Source organism: Hibiscus syriacus, unplaced genomic scaffold (assembly GCF_006381635.1).
Source record: "Hibiscus syriacus cultivar Baekdansim isolate YM2019G1 unplaced genomic scaffold, ASM638163v2 tig00113725_pilon, whole genome shotgun sequence".
Taxonomy (NCBI): Eukaryota; Viridiplantae; Streptophyta; class Magnoliopsida; order Malvales; family Malvaceae; genus Hibiscus; species Hibiscus syriacus.
This window is the reverse complement of record NW_024063471.1, coordinates 6,541,872-6,560,213: the sequence shown is the minus strand read 5'-3', so window position 1 is coordinate 6,560,213 and position 18,342 is coordinate 6,541,872. Positions and strand designations below refer to the sequence as shown.

Here is an 18,342-nt window from a genome sequence, read left to right as displayed (position 1 = left end):
TTTATGGAGATGTCCACGCATATTAGTCTCTTTTTCTTTCGATCATTCTTGACTTTCATGGTACTAATGATGGATCCAAGTTTAAGAGTATCAACTTCTTCTTCTTCCTCATCGGTTCCTTCGATGGCAGAAAGTTGATTCTTTTGAGGGCACTCTCTAGCCAAGTGTCCATGACCCTTGTAATTATACCATTGGATGGGTTGTTTTTCTTGCTTTTCCCCTTGTTGAGTTTTGTTATTTGATGGCTTTCCATGACCACTCGATTATTTGCCTGATTTTCCTTGAATGGTTTATCCTTATCTCTACCTTTGGCTTTATGTTTTGATTTGGAGGAGTCATACTTTCAAACCCCAAGTTCTATGAGTGACTCGGTGGTAGTCAATGTTTTGGTGAGATCCTTGACTCCTCGATATTCTAGCTCGTTCTTCGTCCATTGCTTTAGCCCATCCATGAAGGTGAAGAACCCGTCCTCTTTACTTAGACTCGAGACTTGAAGGCTTAACTCAATAAATTGTCAAACATGCTCTCTCAGTGGGCCTTCATGCCTAAGATGCCTTAGTTTTGATCATGCCTTGTTCTCGGTATGATGAGGGTAGAATTGTTCTTTGAATTCAGTCTTGAACTTTTCCCAGGTTCTCACGGTGGTTCCGTCTCATTTCATCTCAGCGCACTTACGTTGCCACCATAAGAGTGTTAAATCTATTAAGTAAATGGAAACAATGTTTACAATTTCAATATCATTCTCGATGCCCATGGCTCGGAAGTATTGATCCATGTCCCACATAAATTTTTCCACATCTTTGGCCGATCTGGTTCCTTTAAACTTGTCTAGTTTAGGGACTTCAGCTTGGCCCTTGAAGGCACTGGTCAGCATGTTGCTAGTCACGACAACCTTGTAAAAGGCCACTTTGGTCTTGAGTTGCTTGATCTCCTTCTTCAGGTCTTCGACTTTGGTTCCAAAACCCTTATTCTTAAGTTTTTCGACCTCTTGACTTAGAGCTAGGATTTGGGCTTCAACAACATCTTCTTGATGAGAACTCTTCGAATCGAATCCATTGAGTGCCGCTTGCACATCCTCTTGGATATTCTCTAAGGCTTAAAGCTTCTCGAGATCTAGTGATCCCAGCTTCTCAAGATCGATGGATTATAACAGATCCAAAACCTCCTTGGTATCTCTCACAGAGTCCTTAAGTCTAGTGATCTTACCTTGGAGCGATGCGAGTATGTCTTCGACGTTCCTCGCTTCTTCTCTGCTTTGCTAGTCTTGATACCCTCGGGTGCTGTTGCTTCGCCACTTTGTGAAGCCATCTCGTCTACTCAAGAACTTGGCTCTGATACCACTTGACACGAGGCTAGACTATTGGCTAGCTAGTCCATGCGGTCCTTAGTCGCTTTGCTAGGTTGTGAGGTGCTAAGGCATCCTTAAAACCTAAGTTTGGTTACTTAATTTGTCGTGAAAATAAGAACAAAAAGAGTATGGATGAAAATAACATCTGCACAAGAATATTTGGCTTGGAAGTTGGGTTAGTCTTATTTCCAATAGAAAGAATGAACGAATACAATGGGGGTGGGGAGGCCCCTTTTATAATGAGAATTCCTTAAGAGTTAATGACTAAGTCTACTTCTACTCTAACTAAAAGTATATCACTACTTTAGTTAAAATTCTAAAGGTTGAATCCTACTTGGACAAGGATGGTGGCTTTGTCCCTTCTCTTATAGAGGGTCGGTCTTGGCTTGGAGAGGGCCCGAGTCATGTTGTGCTCGGCCTTATCCAATTCTAGCGCGGGCTTGGCATATCCCTTGGTGCATTTTGGGGAAGACTTGTGCACCTCATAATGCATCTGGGCTTGGGAGTGCTTTGGTGCACGCGGGTGTGTACTGGTGGATGTTGGACTCGCCCTCAAGGTCGCAGTCTGTGGCACATATGTGGAAACCCTAAAAGAAAGGAAAAATAAGAAAAGAAAAAGGATCAGTAATACATTGTTATATATACATATGAACGAATATTAAAAAAAAGGCAAAATAATTAAAACTAATAACCTAAAGAAATTATGCACATGTCAAATAAGGAGACTAAAACAAAGGAAATAAAAACTATAATTACTAAAAAAAACTTGGCTAATTCAACGGCTAAACTAATTGATTTGCGAGTTATGAATTCAAATTAAAAGAACAAGTATTAGTTTTTAAATAGAAATATAATCGATGGCTAAGATGATATTTTAATAATTAAGGGCTCTATCCTAAATAACCAAAAACCATATTATTATTTAAGACTAAAATGAAAAGGGAACAAGTTATAAGGCCAAAATGAAACATAAGCAGAGGATGAGATAAAACCGGGAGGAAAATAAATATAAAATGAAACCAAAATGTAGTGAAATTAAAATTGGCAAGCTTAAGAGAAAAGAACATTAAAAAAAATAAAATAGGACAGAAACAAAGTCTCTAGTCATTTAGGCTATAAAATTAAAATATAAAAACAAGTTTCATTTTTTACTCTCTTTAAAATATATCAAAACATCTCATATTTTCTCTCAAATGTTCTTGAGATTCAAGTACAGTTCATACGTTCTAACTGGAGTCCGTCGTAACGGCCACCTTAAGTTAGTGCCGACCACCATTCGTCAACAATAAAAATGAAAGGTTTTTATCCCTTTTTTTAAAATCTCTTTTCGAATATATCAACCAAACATGCAAACACTTTGGCAACAAACGTATATCTAATGAAGAAAATTCAAATGATAAGAAAAATGATACATTTTTTTATTTCTTTCAAATGGAAATATTACAGGTCTGGAGAAAACTTTTACAAAACCCTCCCTTTTCTTTTTTTTATTCGTTTAATTTTTCTCTTTTTCCTTTTTTTCTAATTTCTCATATCCCTCTCTGATTTTTTGGGAAGTTCAACAGTGCAACACCTTAATATAAGGTTAAAATAAGACGCTACCGGTTTTATTATTATTTAAATAACAAAACCGGTAAAAAATTACCTAAAATATTATTATTTTTACCTAAAATATCAATTTTTTTAATATTTCCGGTAAAAGTGTCTAACAATAACAAAATCGATAGAAAAAATAACAAAACCAATAGCGCTTTACCAAATAATAACAGAACCGTAGCGCCCAATAATATTTCCAGTCATTTTTTACCGATTTTGTTATTTAAACAATAATAAAATCGGTAATACTTTTTTTAACCGTATATTAAAGTTGCTGCCCGTGAGTATTTCCATGATTTTTTTCCGTCTAAAATTGTCCTTTTTTTTAAAGCCCTAATTTACCTATTTTTAATTTCATAGGTTCTTGTAGATGATGCATGACAAGGGCTATGCTGACAGATCCGGTGAAGCTATGGCAGGAGAAGGAATGGCCTTTGATAAGGGTTGTTTGGGGCATTAAATGAGGGATTTTAATACCCCCGATTTTTTTTAATTGATTATCGTTCGAAGTCATCGGCGACGGCTATAGGTATCAATAATGGCGAGCTTGGTGTTGACTTGATCAAAGCGTATGAGGAGTCACAAAGTTGGCAATGGTGGCTATGATACTCATTTAGGGTTTCTTTGATTTACCCTAATTTTGAAATAATTTGGACCATCTGATCTTCTTCTGATATAACAATTGTGGCTTAGTTGCCGAAGGGTTAATGATAAAACCCTAATTTGCTTGCATCATCGTACTTAGGCTTTAAATGGGTCAAAAGCTATTAAGCCATTCCTTTGTAAAATTTGGGTTGTGTGTACATATAAAAATATCATTAATAAAATCTCATTGCATACACGTATACTTATATATTAAATTAAATAATAATAAAAGAGATAGCATTAATAATAATAATAATAATAATAATAAATGTACATATAATAAATAGTAACTTAGACATAAACGGATGTCTACAGCTGCTCTTCTTTATCCATTTTCGTGTAACAAGAATAGGACAAAGATAAGAAGACATGAGTTTTTGTCTAATATTCAATCCAAATATCTGAATTTATTTCAGGTGTCCTCTATAATTGAGGCTCGGGATTGGGTTCAACTTTCTCCATGATTGAGGGTTATCATACTAAATAGGGTTTCATCTATGAATGAGGTTCGTGGTTGCTTTCGAATTCCTTGATGGTTGAGGGTTCGTCTACCAACAGGGTGTCCTCCATGATTAGGCTCGAAGTTGTATTTGACTTTCTCTATGGTTGAGGTTCACCTACTAACATGGTGTCCTCTATGATTGAGGCTCGAGGTTGCGTTCGGCTTCCTCCATAGTTGAGGATTAACCTAATAACAAGGTGTCCTCTATGACTTAGGCTCATGGTTGCATTCGGCTTCCTTTATGGTTGAGGATTCACCTACTAATGGAGTGTGTCCTCTATGTTTGAGGCTCAAAATTTTGCGTTCGACTTCCTCCATGTCTGAGGATTCACCGACTAAATCTTGATGTCTTTGGAAAAGAGTATCTTTAGTTCATCTTCTCCTTTAAAGATATGATTTCATCAAATTGTGGAATTATTTGATGGCATACACCTATTTCATGAATCTAAGGATATTTGAATGAATGTAAATGTCGTTCATTTATCTCTTAAGGAAAGTCCTTGTGAGATGAGAAAAAGGTCTTTAAAGAAATAGAATACTACGAAAATTTCCCTTAGGAAAGGAAAGGTTTAAGAAATGTCCTTATGAGAGGTGAAAAAGGTCTTTAAGACAAAGTTAGGACTTCTAAAATTAGAAACTTATTTCTAGAGTAATAGGTCTTAAGGAGACTAGGTTGGTTTCTAGGGAAATGATTTTAAGAAAGGCTAACTTGATTTCTAGGGAAACAATCTTAAGGAAGATTATGTTGGTTTCTAGGGAAATAATCTTAAGGAAGATTATGTTGGTTTCTAGGGAAACAACCTTAACGAAGATTATGTTGGTTTCTAGGGAAATAGTCTTAAGAGAGACTAGGTTAGTTTCAGGAAAAAAAATCTTAAGGAAGACTAGGGAAAATATTTCTCAAAAGATACTTTAGGGATGCCCTCGAGATAGAGGAAACAAATGTTTTCTTGTTGGTGTTAATGTAATAATGGATGCTCGATGCATATGATGTATGAATGTATGTTCAACTGTTAATCAATCTTTTCTGATTCTTGAAAGGAGGACATTGATATCCTCTATTGACCATCTTTTTTTCAAAAACTTTCCTCGGTATCAAAAAAGGTAGCCTGTTAAAATTTGTCTTCTAAAGACAAATCTTGTCATCTTATGAGCAAATCATGTCCTTCATGTCTTTTGGTTAAACCTCTTCACTTTAAAATGTCAAAAGAAGTCCTTTGTCCTTTTATGAGCATCTACTTTGGATTTCTTTCAGTAGTCAGGTTCGATTTTGATGCATTTTTCATCTTTCAGTTCATTCGCTCTTTTTGAGTAATTACTTCATGTCTTCATTACAAATTAATGCATAATTATCCTTCTATCTTGAATGCATTTTGCTTCTCAAGATAATCTCTTTTTTCTTCATCCTTTGTCCTTGAAGGTCCAAGCGACATGATTTTTTGTTGTTGCAATAAATCTCCTTTCATTTATGTTCACTTGATTCAATCTTGTTGCCTCGACATGAACTAGGTCCTTAATGATGCCCCTTTGTAAGCACTTATTTTTCCACTTCTTACTAGCTCATTATCATTTCAATGCTGAGATTCATCTTCTTGAATGGTATTTTCGCTAAACCAGCTATGCTAACACTCTCAAGCTCTTAACCAAAGAATCAAATGGGCAACTTTTCTTTGGTTGATAGTGAAAAAAATTGTTTCCCTTCATAAGATCTTATATCCAGATGAACACCAACCTTCGGTCATTTTAAAGGCCTTTTTAATATCATTATAAGCTATAATTGTGCAAATGTATTCTTACTTTTATGCTTGCTCATTTTGCCTTCTTCTTAAGGCGACCCTTCACTTTTTGGTTTGTTATTGAGGCTTATTTAACCACTTGTTTTTCTTGCTTTGGCCTTCGCTTCTTACTTTTGCATCCACTACTTGTCACACTTCTTTACGTCAGGCTTTTGAGTCAAAATGATACTTGCCAGTTTCAAGGACCTCTTTTTATTGCAAATGAAAGTATCATGCTTGAAAATGTTTTTTTTTAAATTGAAAGAATGAATGGATTTTGTAAAAATTGTGTCCCTTAATTTAGGCTCAAAATTGAAACGAATTATTAATTCAACGAATATCAAACAAATCAATCACTCTTTGAATTTTTTTATAAAAATTATAGCTCTTTGACAAATGTTAAGTTCAATGGGTTTGTTTTGGATTAGTTTCTCATTTTTTAAGGTTTGAGTCATGAAGATTTCATTCTTTTCTCGGACTTTGTGAACATTGTGATATATGCCCTTCTATCTTATCTTGGCATTCCAATTGGATCTAGATAAAATGACGCAACTACCATGTTTGATTATTAGACCTTTTAGAGAGTATTTTTATTTCGGTTCTCTAATATATTACATTTTTTCAAGCTTCGTAAACTCTTTAGTAGAGGTAGTGCAGTAATATCAGTATAAATTAAATTATTGAGTGTTTGTGTGAAGTTGACTATAACATGTATTTCTCAACTTCCTTAGTCCATGTTCACCAAAACTTCTTATTAATTCAAACCTCAAACCATTTAGTTTCCTTGAATTTATTAAATTTAGTTTAATTTGCCTTTAACTGGCGTAGTTGAAGGATTCATCTTGTCGCAAAGTCTTCAAATTGACAACCATAATGGATCAAACACCAAATTGCTAAAGTATCCGATCAATGTCATGGTTTGAATGTTACCTATTCATAAAGTCAGAGCTTTTAAGTTACCTCTATAACCAATTGCTTTAGCGGAATAGCTCAACTTTATTACACTTACCTTGGCATGATAGTTTATTAATTTCTTGGGTATGCGGACTCGATTTCTTAAGCTCATCAAAAAGAACCTATTATATTCTAGTGTTATTGATAATTAGGAAGTTTCATCTTTAGATTTCAAATCCCAAGCGAATAACCTAAACTAAATTCATCTACTCCAAAATTTCATTTGTGAAGATTATGGATCATCATTGAACTTCCTCAATAGAAAAACATTCTAGTTTGTTTGATCACATTTTTGTCCCCTCCTATACATACCTGGATGTCAAGCCCTTTGATCACATTTTTGTGGGGGAGAAGGTTATCTTTGCCCATTTTTTCCTCTTCTATCTTTCCTTTTTTGTTAGGCTCAATCAATCAACCGAAAATTATTATGAGGGGCTGAATTGGCCTTTAAAAAACCTTGGTCTGGAAGCAATAAAAGATAGAAAAATTAACACACGATTTATAATGGTTTGACTTTATCAACCAAAATCTACATCCACTACCTTAGCTCTACACTAAGGATTTTCTAATAAATTCACTAATTTGTTCTTTCTTTTAAGGACAAAGAGTAACCTTACGATTCTCCATAGTTTTTCTAAGGCTAAATTAGAACTACTCTCATTTTACAAAAAATAACTTTTTATGAAAATAAGAAAACCTCTAAAGGTATGTGTTTACAAGAATTAAACTCATAAAAATGAATACAAAAAAAATTCAATGAGCTCAAATACACTACGTACAAGAGGAAAAGGAAAATAAGAATAAGAGACATTTTTCTCTTGTATCTTCATACTTGGACTTCGAATGAGTCAAAAGCTATCAGGTCATTCCTTTGTAACATTTAGGTTGTATATACATATAAAAATATTAGGAATAAAATCTCATTGCATATACATATACTTATATATTAAATTAAATAATAATAATAAAAGATATAATAATAATAATAATAATAATAGCCTGATATGAAACGAGTGTCTACAATATTGACATGACAGTTTGTGACACTTTAGTCACAAATCATAATAGATGATAATGTGACAAATATGCATGCATAATTGATTCTTTTAGATAGTTCGAGGCTTAATTATTTTTTTATAGAGTTTGACTGTTTAAATAATTTTTAAAGAAAAAATTAAAAATTATTTAAATTTAAAATATAAAATATCAACTATTATAATAAAAAAAATAAATATTAAAAAATTATTAAAAAATAATAAATACTATTAAATTTTAAAAACTATTAGGGTGTGTTTGGTTCACGGAATGTAAGATTACCTCCAGGAATAGGATTATCGGAATGTAACATTGCCTAACACATTAATGGGAACGTTACATTACTGTGTTTGGTTTGTTTGGCAGGAATGTAAGATTACAGTGTTTGGTTGAAGGAATAAAAGATTATTAGAATGTATATTTTATGAAATTTTCCTTGTTCTATATTTTTTAACAAGTGGAATTCTAAATATTTAAATAAAAATATTTATATAAAAATTCATTGAGAATATGTTACTTTATTATTTTTAATATATATACTTTTTAATAAAATTTATATATAATTTTTTTATAAAATTTAAAAGATAAATGGGTAGAATAAAATAGTAAATATATCATGTATTATTTTAATTTTAATTAATATTAAATTTTACATAATTTATCTAAAAATATATTAAAATTTTACATCAATATTTAACTAAACAAGCATATGAACATTTTAATAGATGAATCATTTTACTCATACCAAAATGTACAAAGATGGCTTTATTATAAATGAATGCATTTACTTTTTAAATGTGTATAATTAAATTAAAATTTTATATATTCAATTAAAAAAAATCAAAATTATATATATTATATAAAATTATAAATTAAACAATTTATAATTGTATTTCTCAGTTAGGTTAATGCCAGTTTATAATTTTACATTTGATAATTTTATTTCAACGTTCCTTTCACCTCGAAGGTGACTGTCCAACATATCTGGTGTTCAAGTCTTAGGATGCCTTCCTCCTAGGTGAAAAATGTGGGATTTAGACCTAATGGTTGTTGGTTGTTTCTGAAAAAACTGCAAGATCGGTGACTAATAGTCGTCCCTGTCACCCCGAACCTTGCTCGAATATACCGAAAATAAAAAATACTCATGATATACATCTATTAAAAGAGTTTATGGCCATGAGCTTTGTCATGAAACTCAAAGTGTAAACATCATTAGAGTTTATGAAAATAGTTGTTCACAGCAAAAAATTTAAAAGATGCGTTTCTCGTTGCAGTTGCACCTTCCAAGTTCATCGATAAATTGACCGACTACGCGGCAATTAGATTCGCGGGCAAATTATGCACAATTCATCGATATTCAGCTGACAGAGAGTTGAGTATATTGGAGTTCATACATACCAACACCTGTTATATTTGTTCTTTTGAAAGATGTGTTTCCCGTTACAGATGCGCCTTCCAAGTTCGCGTTGCTTAAATTTGCCTGTAGGTAGGAACGATTGGAGATTCGAATGAAGATAACATCCAATAGAACAGTGAATTATCCGTCTAAAAACAGACTCAGATCAAACCCGAATTTAAAAGGTCTTTGCAATACCAAAAAATATAAACCTAACATGTGATTGATCTTTACCTTTGTTACATTTGCCAGAGAAAAATCTGCACCCCTAAGATCAGCTTTGGAAAGGTCGGCTCCTGCATCGTTTCGGTTAATCAAAAACCGTTTAAAACACGAGCAGGGACAAAGAACAAAAGATTCGAGTGTTTGTCTAAAGTTGCAGGCATGCACTTATCTGAACTATTTACTAGCTGCAACTTGAGAAAATGGTCGATGTCTATTATGTAAGCATATATGATTACAGATATTTCATGAAAACTGATACAAATCGAGGTCTTTTAACCAGTGAGGTCAACTTAACCACATTACATTACTTTACTAGCCCTTTAATGGCCTCAACCTTTATGGCAATCATATGTTTGAAAACCCCAAACCATTACAAGACCTTAAAAACAAGCTCGAAACTTGAAATTAGTCTGGTCAAATACTTTCTTCGAGACAACAAAAAAATGGAGGGACTTTTGAAGTTCTTAATGAAAAATGTTCGAATTTAGTTAGTTTACATAGAATAGTTGGGAGAAAACCTGTTAAATCGGCATCAAAGAAGCTAGCACCGAACAATTTGCGCCTTTGAAATTGGCTTGTCGAAGTATGGACTGAAATGGAGGAAAAAGGAAGATTAAATGAGATTTAAATCATTGAGATTAACTAAGGCAAATACCATAGACATATCAATTAACTGAAAAAACAGAACAGTGTTGTCTTGAAATCTTGCTTGATCAATGTCTTGCCACTAAAATCTTTGCCGGTTAAGTCTTGTCCCCTTGTTACTTCAGATCCATAAGGCCCTCCTCCCTTTTTAGCAATGCAAATTGTCAAAATGAAATACGTTCATAACCGATTTAAATCGTCAAAAACTCGTATCTGACACACACTCAATCTAAAAAACATAACATGAATGATCGAATTTGTGTGTATCATATGAAAACTCAAGTTTACCTTGAAACCAAGTGCATGATCTACTAAGAAAACAGAAGAAGAAACAAGGACTAGCAGAAACAATGCACATTGTCAAAAGAAAAGACATTGATAACCGATTTAAATAGCCGAAAAATCGTATCCGACACTCATAATCGAATCTAAATAACATAGCTTCGATGATCGAATTCATGTGTATCATTATGAAAACTCAAATTTACCTTGAAAGGAAGAGCAGGATCTACAACACATTGTCAAAACAAAAGACATTCATAACCGATTTAAATAGTGGAAAACTCATATTTGACGCTCACTCTCGAGTCTAAATAAGATAACTTCGATGACCGAATTCGACGTATCATAATGAAAACTCAAATTTACCTTGGAAGCAAGAGGATGATCTACCACACGTTGTCAAAACAAAAGACATTCATAACCAATTTAAATCGTTGAAAAATCGTATCCAACACTCACACTCGAGTCTAAATAACATAGTTTCGATGATCGAATTTGTGTGTATCATATGAAAACTCAGATTTACCTTGAAAGCAAGAGCATGGTCTACCACACATTGTCAAAACAAAAGACATTCATAACCAATTTAAATAATAAAAATCGGATAACATAGTACACGAATCAGCTCCATTAGCCCTGATAGGGATAGTTGCAGCTCTCCTGGAACTGTTGTTTCCTATCTGGGATCTCTTTCTATGATACCTGATACAAATGAGTGCAAAAATAGCTAAAAGCACACCGATCACCACTCCTATAGAAATCCCAATGATCAAACCAGATGACTCTCCTCTTATATCTACTCCTTTTGTTATTTTCTATTCAAGCCTCCAGTCCATTGAAACAACTGCAAAGACAATTCTGGGGTCAAATGAGTAAAATTTAAAATCTGCAATGTAATTCAGAGTCAAATAGTGTCATTTTAACTAAAACTAGAAGGTAAAGTTTAGAACTTTCATGACATTTTTCATAGGAAATGGAATAAATGTCAAAACTGATAAACAGGACAAATACAACTTTTTGATTGGTCTTATACCAAAACTGCTCCAATTCACATGGCCATAGAAGGAAACAAATTGGAAATATCCCCAGAAAAAAAAATTCAATTAAAAAGGAAACCAATAATTTTCCTAAAGCTTGTGATTTGAAAAATATACTTGATCTGATTAGCATTGGACAAAAACCTATTAATTATTACGAATCAAAAACTAAAACTTTCTGCTGATAATAGATTAAAAAACAAGAATAACATAGACTGATCTATATGGTTACTGAGAAAAAAGAGTTTAGGAACTCCAAAAAGGTTTAAGGAAAGCAAAGAGCTTTTAAGTAGAACCTATATAAGTTTCTTTTAATTTCAATTTCCACCAAGAAAACAAAAGCAGGAACAAGGGAAAGCAAGCTAGTCTTGGACAATGTTTTTCCCAAAGATAAAGAACCCTTTTCGAGTTTCTCCTCAAGAACCTGTACAAAACCAAACAACCTTAAATCAACCAAAACAAACGAAGAATTGAGAGAGTGAAAAAGGGTTTGAAAAATGGAACCTTGGGCGTATGATAGTTCAAATAAGAGTGGGGTTTAATGAAGCAAAGGGGGGACTTTTGTGGGTTTTTTACAGAGAATCTTTTGGAATACAAAGAAACATTGTTAAAATCGTAGAGAAGAGCCATTGTCGGAACTAAAAATAGAAAGGATGTTTACAGGTTAAATTTCAGAAGAAGAATGTAACAACTCTCCCTGTAAAGCTCCAAAGCAAGTTTCTCATAAGAGAACCATTGTTGAATTTTTTTCCTTCGCATAATGAAGCTTACGGGAGAAGGGTATTTTAGCCAACAGAAGAAGCAAATACGTAAGGGAGAGGGGAGACTAACATTCCCGGTAAAACAGAAAAAAATACCACTGTTGGTATTAATTTTTGAGTGGCACTTGGGAATGTGGAGAAACTAAATATGGGTATCTTAACCCGAAAAAAAAATTCCTTCCAATAATGAAATATTCCGTGAATCAAACGGGATTTACAATTATAAATTGATTAACTATAAATTATTAATTTTTTAAAAATTATTAACGATTTTGAATAATTTTATGAAAAAGTGTTAAATTATTTCGTTAGTATGAGACTACTATCTGATAAACATATTTTCAGATTTTTTTTAATGTTGTATGCATACACCTGACCGTGTAAATTGCATATAATTATACTCAAACTATTTAAGTCATAAGGTAAGACAAACATTCAATTATTCTTGTAACTAAATCACTTTAAAATTTTATAATTTTTATGATTTTATCTTATCTCTCGTTCGTTTAGGAATATGAGCGTGTAAAACACACATATATATATAGTATGTAATTGATATTTCATTTATATGATATAGGAACACAAATATGTTTTCACGAGTGTTTGAAATATATCATTCAACTCAAACATTATATGATAAAACTACCAACGTATCACATATTATATATATATATATATAAATGCAACAGGTAGACAGAGACAAATCAAGTATGTCGAATTAAAAAACACTAACAAGCTTTTAATTTCATATTTGTATTAACTATCACTTCACATGTCATACACTTTTTATCTCAGACACATATATATACTAAACATGCTTTTAGTATTGTAAATATATATATCAATGTTTATACAAAATATTCTTATTAGATTAATCGATACTTAAAAATATTGTATCCGAACATAGTTAAAAAAACAACATAAGTTACTCAAGTAAATCATACATACGTCTAATCATACTTTAGACGTTTAGACAATTTAAACAACTCTTTAAATTTTCTATTGAAAATATACTCAATAAATAACAGTAAATTCAGGTTGATAAGAAATAATGGAATAATTTTAATGAATATATTCAAAATTTTCAATATTTTTTTACTATTTATTATAATAATTTGAATTTATCATGTCATAGATTATGGTATATTTTTATTTTTTAATAGTAATTTCAATATTTTTATTTTCTAATAATTATATTTTATATTTTTATACTTATTTTTTTGAAATTTTAATAATTCATCATTTTTTGTTTTCTTGAAAATGAGGTCATTTTAACAAGGAAAATTCAAGAAAAATCAACAGTTGCACATAAGAGGGTTTGAATTTGGGTCCACAAGAAAGAAAACCTAACCCTTAATCACTAAGTTAACTTAGAATCTTATTATGATCTTAACCCAAATAATATATATTAAACTATAACTAAAATTATTTTAATTTATCTAATGATATAGTAATATAAATATCATGTACAATTTACTTTATAAATATAAAATATTATTTATAATATAAATATATTATTTTATATATATTAATTCTATAAATATATTATATTTATAAAATATATTTATATACTATTGATAAATAATCAGAGTGGGAAAAATGATATTTATAAATATATGACTTTTATATATTTCTTTTGCACGAACTAAACGAACTCGATGGTAAATAAATTGTTGTTAGTTCTTGAGGTCTAGATTCGAGCACCATGAATGTCAGGAGTGTGAATGTTCAATGTCAAATGATTGAGAGTTATATTTGAATATGTACTACAGTGTACGTAACCCATATTAATAAAAAAAATAGAGTTATTTACATCATATGTCCCCAAATTATGTCTCTCATTTTAAATCGGTTCTTAAACTTTTAAACATTCCAATTTCATTCCAAACTATGAATATCATTCTAAAGTAGTCTGTAAACTTTTGAATATTCTAATTTTATCCCCAAACTACGACCCTCATTTTAAATTGGTTCCAAACATTTGAATCTTCCAATTTCATCCCCCAAATTCATCCAAATATGTAATTAGTTTCAACCATAGCTTAACCTTAATTTTATTTTTTAAAACATGTAATAATATAGCTTGGCCTAATGATTTTATTAACAAGGGATATGTTTAGTATGTATGTATGGTTTGGAATGAAATTAAAATGTTTAAAAAGTTTGGGGATTAATTTAGAATGAAAGTCATAGTTTGGGGATGAAAATCGTAATTGAAGGATAAAATTTGAATGTTTAAAATTTTAGGGACTAATATAGAATGAATATCTCATTTGAGGACATGTGATGCAATTAACTCAAAAAATTAAGATGAGTAGGAACGATCCTTTTTAACACTTGTACCACTGTGGAAGGTTGTCCTAAGGCTAGCCAAAATCTGTTTTTCCCTATTCAAAGCAAAGCAAGTGCAGCTTACTTGGGCATTAATCAAAGAATAGCTTCAGTATCTTTAGTTTGTCTCCTTAATTGAGCATTTATATACCTAGCCTCCACTTACACCCAAAATTGTTCTTACTTGTTCAAAGGGTTTACCGTAAAAGCCTCCCTTTGTATGCACTCAAAGAACAAGGAGATTCCATTCCCTACTACAAACTCACATTCCATACCTTCATGCTCATCCATCTCCCCTTCTTTTGAACTATAATCGATGTCGACCCAACCGCAACAACCCGTTGTCGTTTACCCAAATAATGTGCCTGCCGGGCAAGCACCGCCATCTCATAGCCATTCCGATGGATCGTTTGGACCAGTTTTTATAGTGCTGGCAATGATTATTGTTATTTCAGCCATCGCTTGCTTCATCGGAAGAATGTGTAACCGGTGGGGGAATCAAACGAAACCCTCTGGGCAAAACCGGAACCATGATTTGCGTCCTAAAGAAAGGGACGTGGAGTTTGGCCTCGGGTCCAGTGGGAGGATTCCTGGTGCCGAACCGCCCGGTGGGCATGATGAACCGAGCAAAGGGTTCAAAATGCCCGGAAATGAAGATGTTGGAGGGCCTAGAATGCCTGAAAAAGGGGATCCAATTCCAAGGATCAGAATCCCCGGAAATGGAGATCCTAGGGGACGTAGAGTGCATGCAAATGGGGATCCCACAGGGTTCAGAATCCCCGTACCAAAGCCTGTAGATGATGGACCGCTAAAACCTGATGAATGATATCTAATATCACGGCACATAGTAGGTTCCAAACTGGTTCATTGCATAATATATATCTTCTTTTTTCCCCTAGGAAACTATGTAGTTTCTTATTGTTATGATGTTGCACATGTATTTATATTCTTATTTTGATGTTATTGCTCGGAATGTTTCTTGATCTGATTACCCTTCATCCCTTGATGGCCCCTCCACGGCATAGGGGTAGCTCCACATTATGCAATCAATTATTTTCATTTTTCAATTAAATAAATTATTATATTATTTTGCTCAGATGAGATAAAATATATTGATTTTCTAGACATAATATATCTTCTCTTGACGTCATATTGTAATAAGTCTGCAAAACAACACAAAACATTGAAAATTTTAACTTTAAAAAATTATTTAAACAAAATAACATAAATAAAAAATAAGTATATAAAACAAAATAAATAAAACTTAAAACTTTCTTAAATTATTCTCTAAAATTGCTTCAACCTCAATACTTTCTCTGACAACCTTTCTACTATAAAAGTTTAATCTATGTAGTAATTGTCCTTCAGGTGGTCCCAAAATCGGGTTCCGACTTGAATTGATGTGATGGAATCGCCACCGATCATTTTAAATTAGGTTGATTTGACACCTTAACTTACCATTAATATGATATGCGTTTTACCATAAATTAATCGGATTCGGTAGTCGATTACAATCAAAGAAGGATTAGCACCCTTTTACTGCCCTTTCAGTACCAGTTTGATTTCCCAGTTGTCTTAATTGCGAAAATTGAAAGTTAAAATTAAATTTAAGTATTCGATCTGAATTACTTACCTTTGACTGATTTAAAATTGCCCTTAGAAAAGGTTGAATTAATGTTAAACAATAAAACAAAATAAAACAAAAAAAAGTACTAAAAAATATTGAAAAATGATTAAATTGAAAAGAATAAAAAATTAAGGGTCAAATTGATGTTAATTGCAAGCTGCAAGGAAAATATAAAAAGTTAGGGGGTCAATTTGCAAAATATAAATAGAGATTAAGTTGAATTAATTCAAAATTCAAGGGCAAAATTACAACAGGGAACAAAATGAATTACGCATCAAAACTGTAAGGAGTACAAAAATAATTAAACTATTTCATAATTGCACAATGACCCTCCCTATAAATATCCCAAAAAATCATTAAAAAAATTATTTTAATCATTCTTAAAAAAACTCTTCCCTCTTCTCTCAAGTTCTCTCTTCTCACCCCCAAATGGCCATAAGCTAGCCACGCCCTTTGTCGCCCGGACCACCGCCGACCGCTACTCCAGCCACCACCACTGGTGGCCTGAAAAAAAAACTATACCAAATGCTCCCCTTTACACCTTAAAACCAAATCTAGCCCCTATCTCCAAAATCAACCTCAAAAGATGTAGATCTAAAAAGAAACTCTCGATTTTTTACCTTTTTCGATGATACCTTTTCAACTCCCGGTGGCTTTTCCCTTTCCGATGAGACTTCTATGTGTTCCTGGCGTTCTTTTGCTTGACGAAACCTTAAGCTTTGTTTTTTTTCTTTTAATTTCGAACGTTTTTGCCTTTGGGTTTTTTATATTTTGTATATTGCTTTTTGGTGTTCTCCTTTTCGATGAGTTTCGTGGTTTTTGTTGTTTTATGGTATTTATTGTGATTTCCTCTGTATGTTGCTATTGGTTGCTTGATCGGTTTTTTTTCGTTCGTGGTACCTTACCGGAGGATTTTATAGCACCCAAAAAGGGTGAATCAGGTCACCGAAATCTTGATTTTATTGGGATTTTACTTGTGCATTCGTATTCCTGTTGAACTCATCCCCATATTCCTGAGGAAATCAGGGGAAATATTCTAATTTGATCACCAAAAAACTATCCCCGAATTCTCTATTTGGTGCATTCTAGCGTGTGCTGCCGGCGTGTGGTCCTCACGCCCATTAAAGCCCTCCCATGTGGCGCCTTTACTAAATTTTGGAACCCTAGTTAACTTGGGCCGGGTCAGACCCTCTCCTCCTAATCGGGATTGCTTTGTTGGGTTAGGCTAGCATGATTCGGTTGGACTCTATTTTTAGACCCGATTGGGCTTTTGAACTTGGTCCTAAAAAACATTATTAAAAATAAATAAATAATATTAATAAAATAAAATAATAATATTATAAATAATATATAATATAATAAATATATGTACACTATATTTATTTTAAAAACTATATAACATATATTATATTTTCAAAAACTATAATATGTTTTCAAAATTATATATATTATATATATTTTTAAAAATATTTTCAAAAGCCATATACATTTTATGTTTTCAAAATTATATATTTTCAAAAATTATATATTTTCAAAAACCATATATTATATAAATTGTTTTTGAAATTATTATATATATATATATTATATATACTATATAATAATATAAATATTGTACTAAAAGCCCTTGATGTCCTGGACGAAAATGGGTGTCTACAGCTGCCCCTCTTTGCTTATTATTGTGTAACGAAAATAGTGCAAGGATAAAAAGACACAAGTTTTCGTTCGGTACAAATGGATTTTGAAGGCAAGCATGTTCCTGTGAGTGTCATCGGTCTCTGAGTTTAAAATCCGACTCAATGTTGTAGTTAACTCTTTTATCGAATATCCTCCGTCGCGGAGTTGAAATTCGACTTGAAAACTCCAATAGAATATGGCTCCCTGCTATTGAGCTGAATTACATATTACTCCTTTGTCGTGAAGTTGAGTCGATCTTGAGATGTCTTTGAGCACGATGTCCTTCATCATGAAGTTTAAATTGTGGTTGACTCATTCGTTGTGAAGTTGAGTCAATCTTGGATGATTTGAGCATGATATCATTCGTCGTGAAGTTGAAATCAAGTTCAAAATATGAACTGGAAAGTGAATTCTTTTTGCCAAATCGTAGTCGACCTTGGTCTTCTTCTTGGTTTAAAGACCTCGGTTTAAAATTCAATTGGAAAGTAGTTCCTTGATGTTACCAT

The 18,342-nt window shown here is 32.4% G+C and overlaps 1 protein-coding gene and 1 pseudogene across 1 annotated transcript; one reads left to right on the top strand and one right to left on the bottom strand.

Moving 5' to 3' along the window:
• Positions 1-9,212: 9,212 nt before the first annotated feature.
• LOC120187639 lies at positions 9,213-12,070 on the bottom strand (annotated as a pseudogene).
• Positions 12,071-14,842: 2,772 nt separating this feature from the next.
• On the top strand, positions 14,843-15,374 carry LOC120187531. Its single transcript, XM_039191239.1, has one exon. It carries the CDS (start codon positions 14,849-14,851, stop codon positions 15,356-15,358), a length of 510 nt encoding a protein of 169 aa, XP_039047170.1. The 5' UTR covers positions 14,843-14,848; the 3' UTR covers positions 15,359-15,374.
• The last annotated feature ends 2,968 nt before the right edge of the window (positions 15,375-18,342 follow it).

Excerpts from the sequence above, each read along its gene's own strand:
- LOC120187531 (XM_039191239.1), top strand. The coding sequence starts at position 14,849 with ATGTCGACCCAACCGCAACAACCCGTTGTCGTTTACCCAAATAATGTG.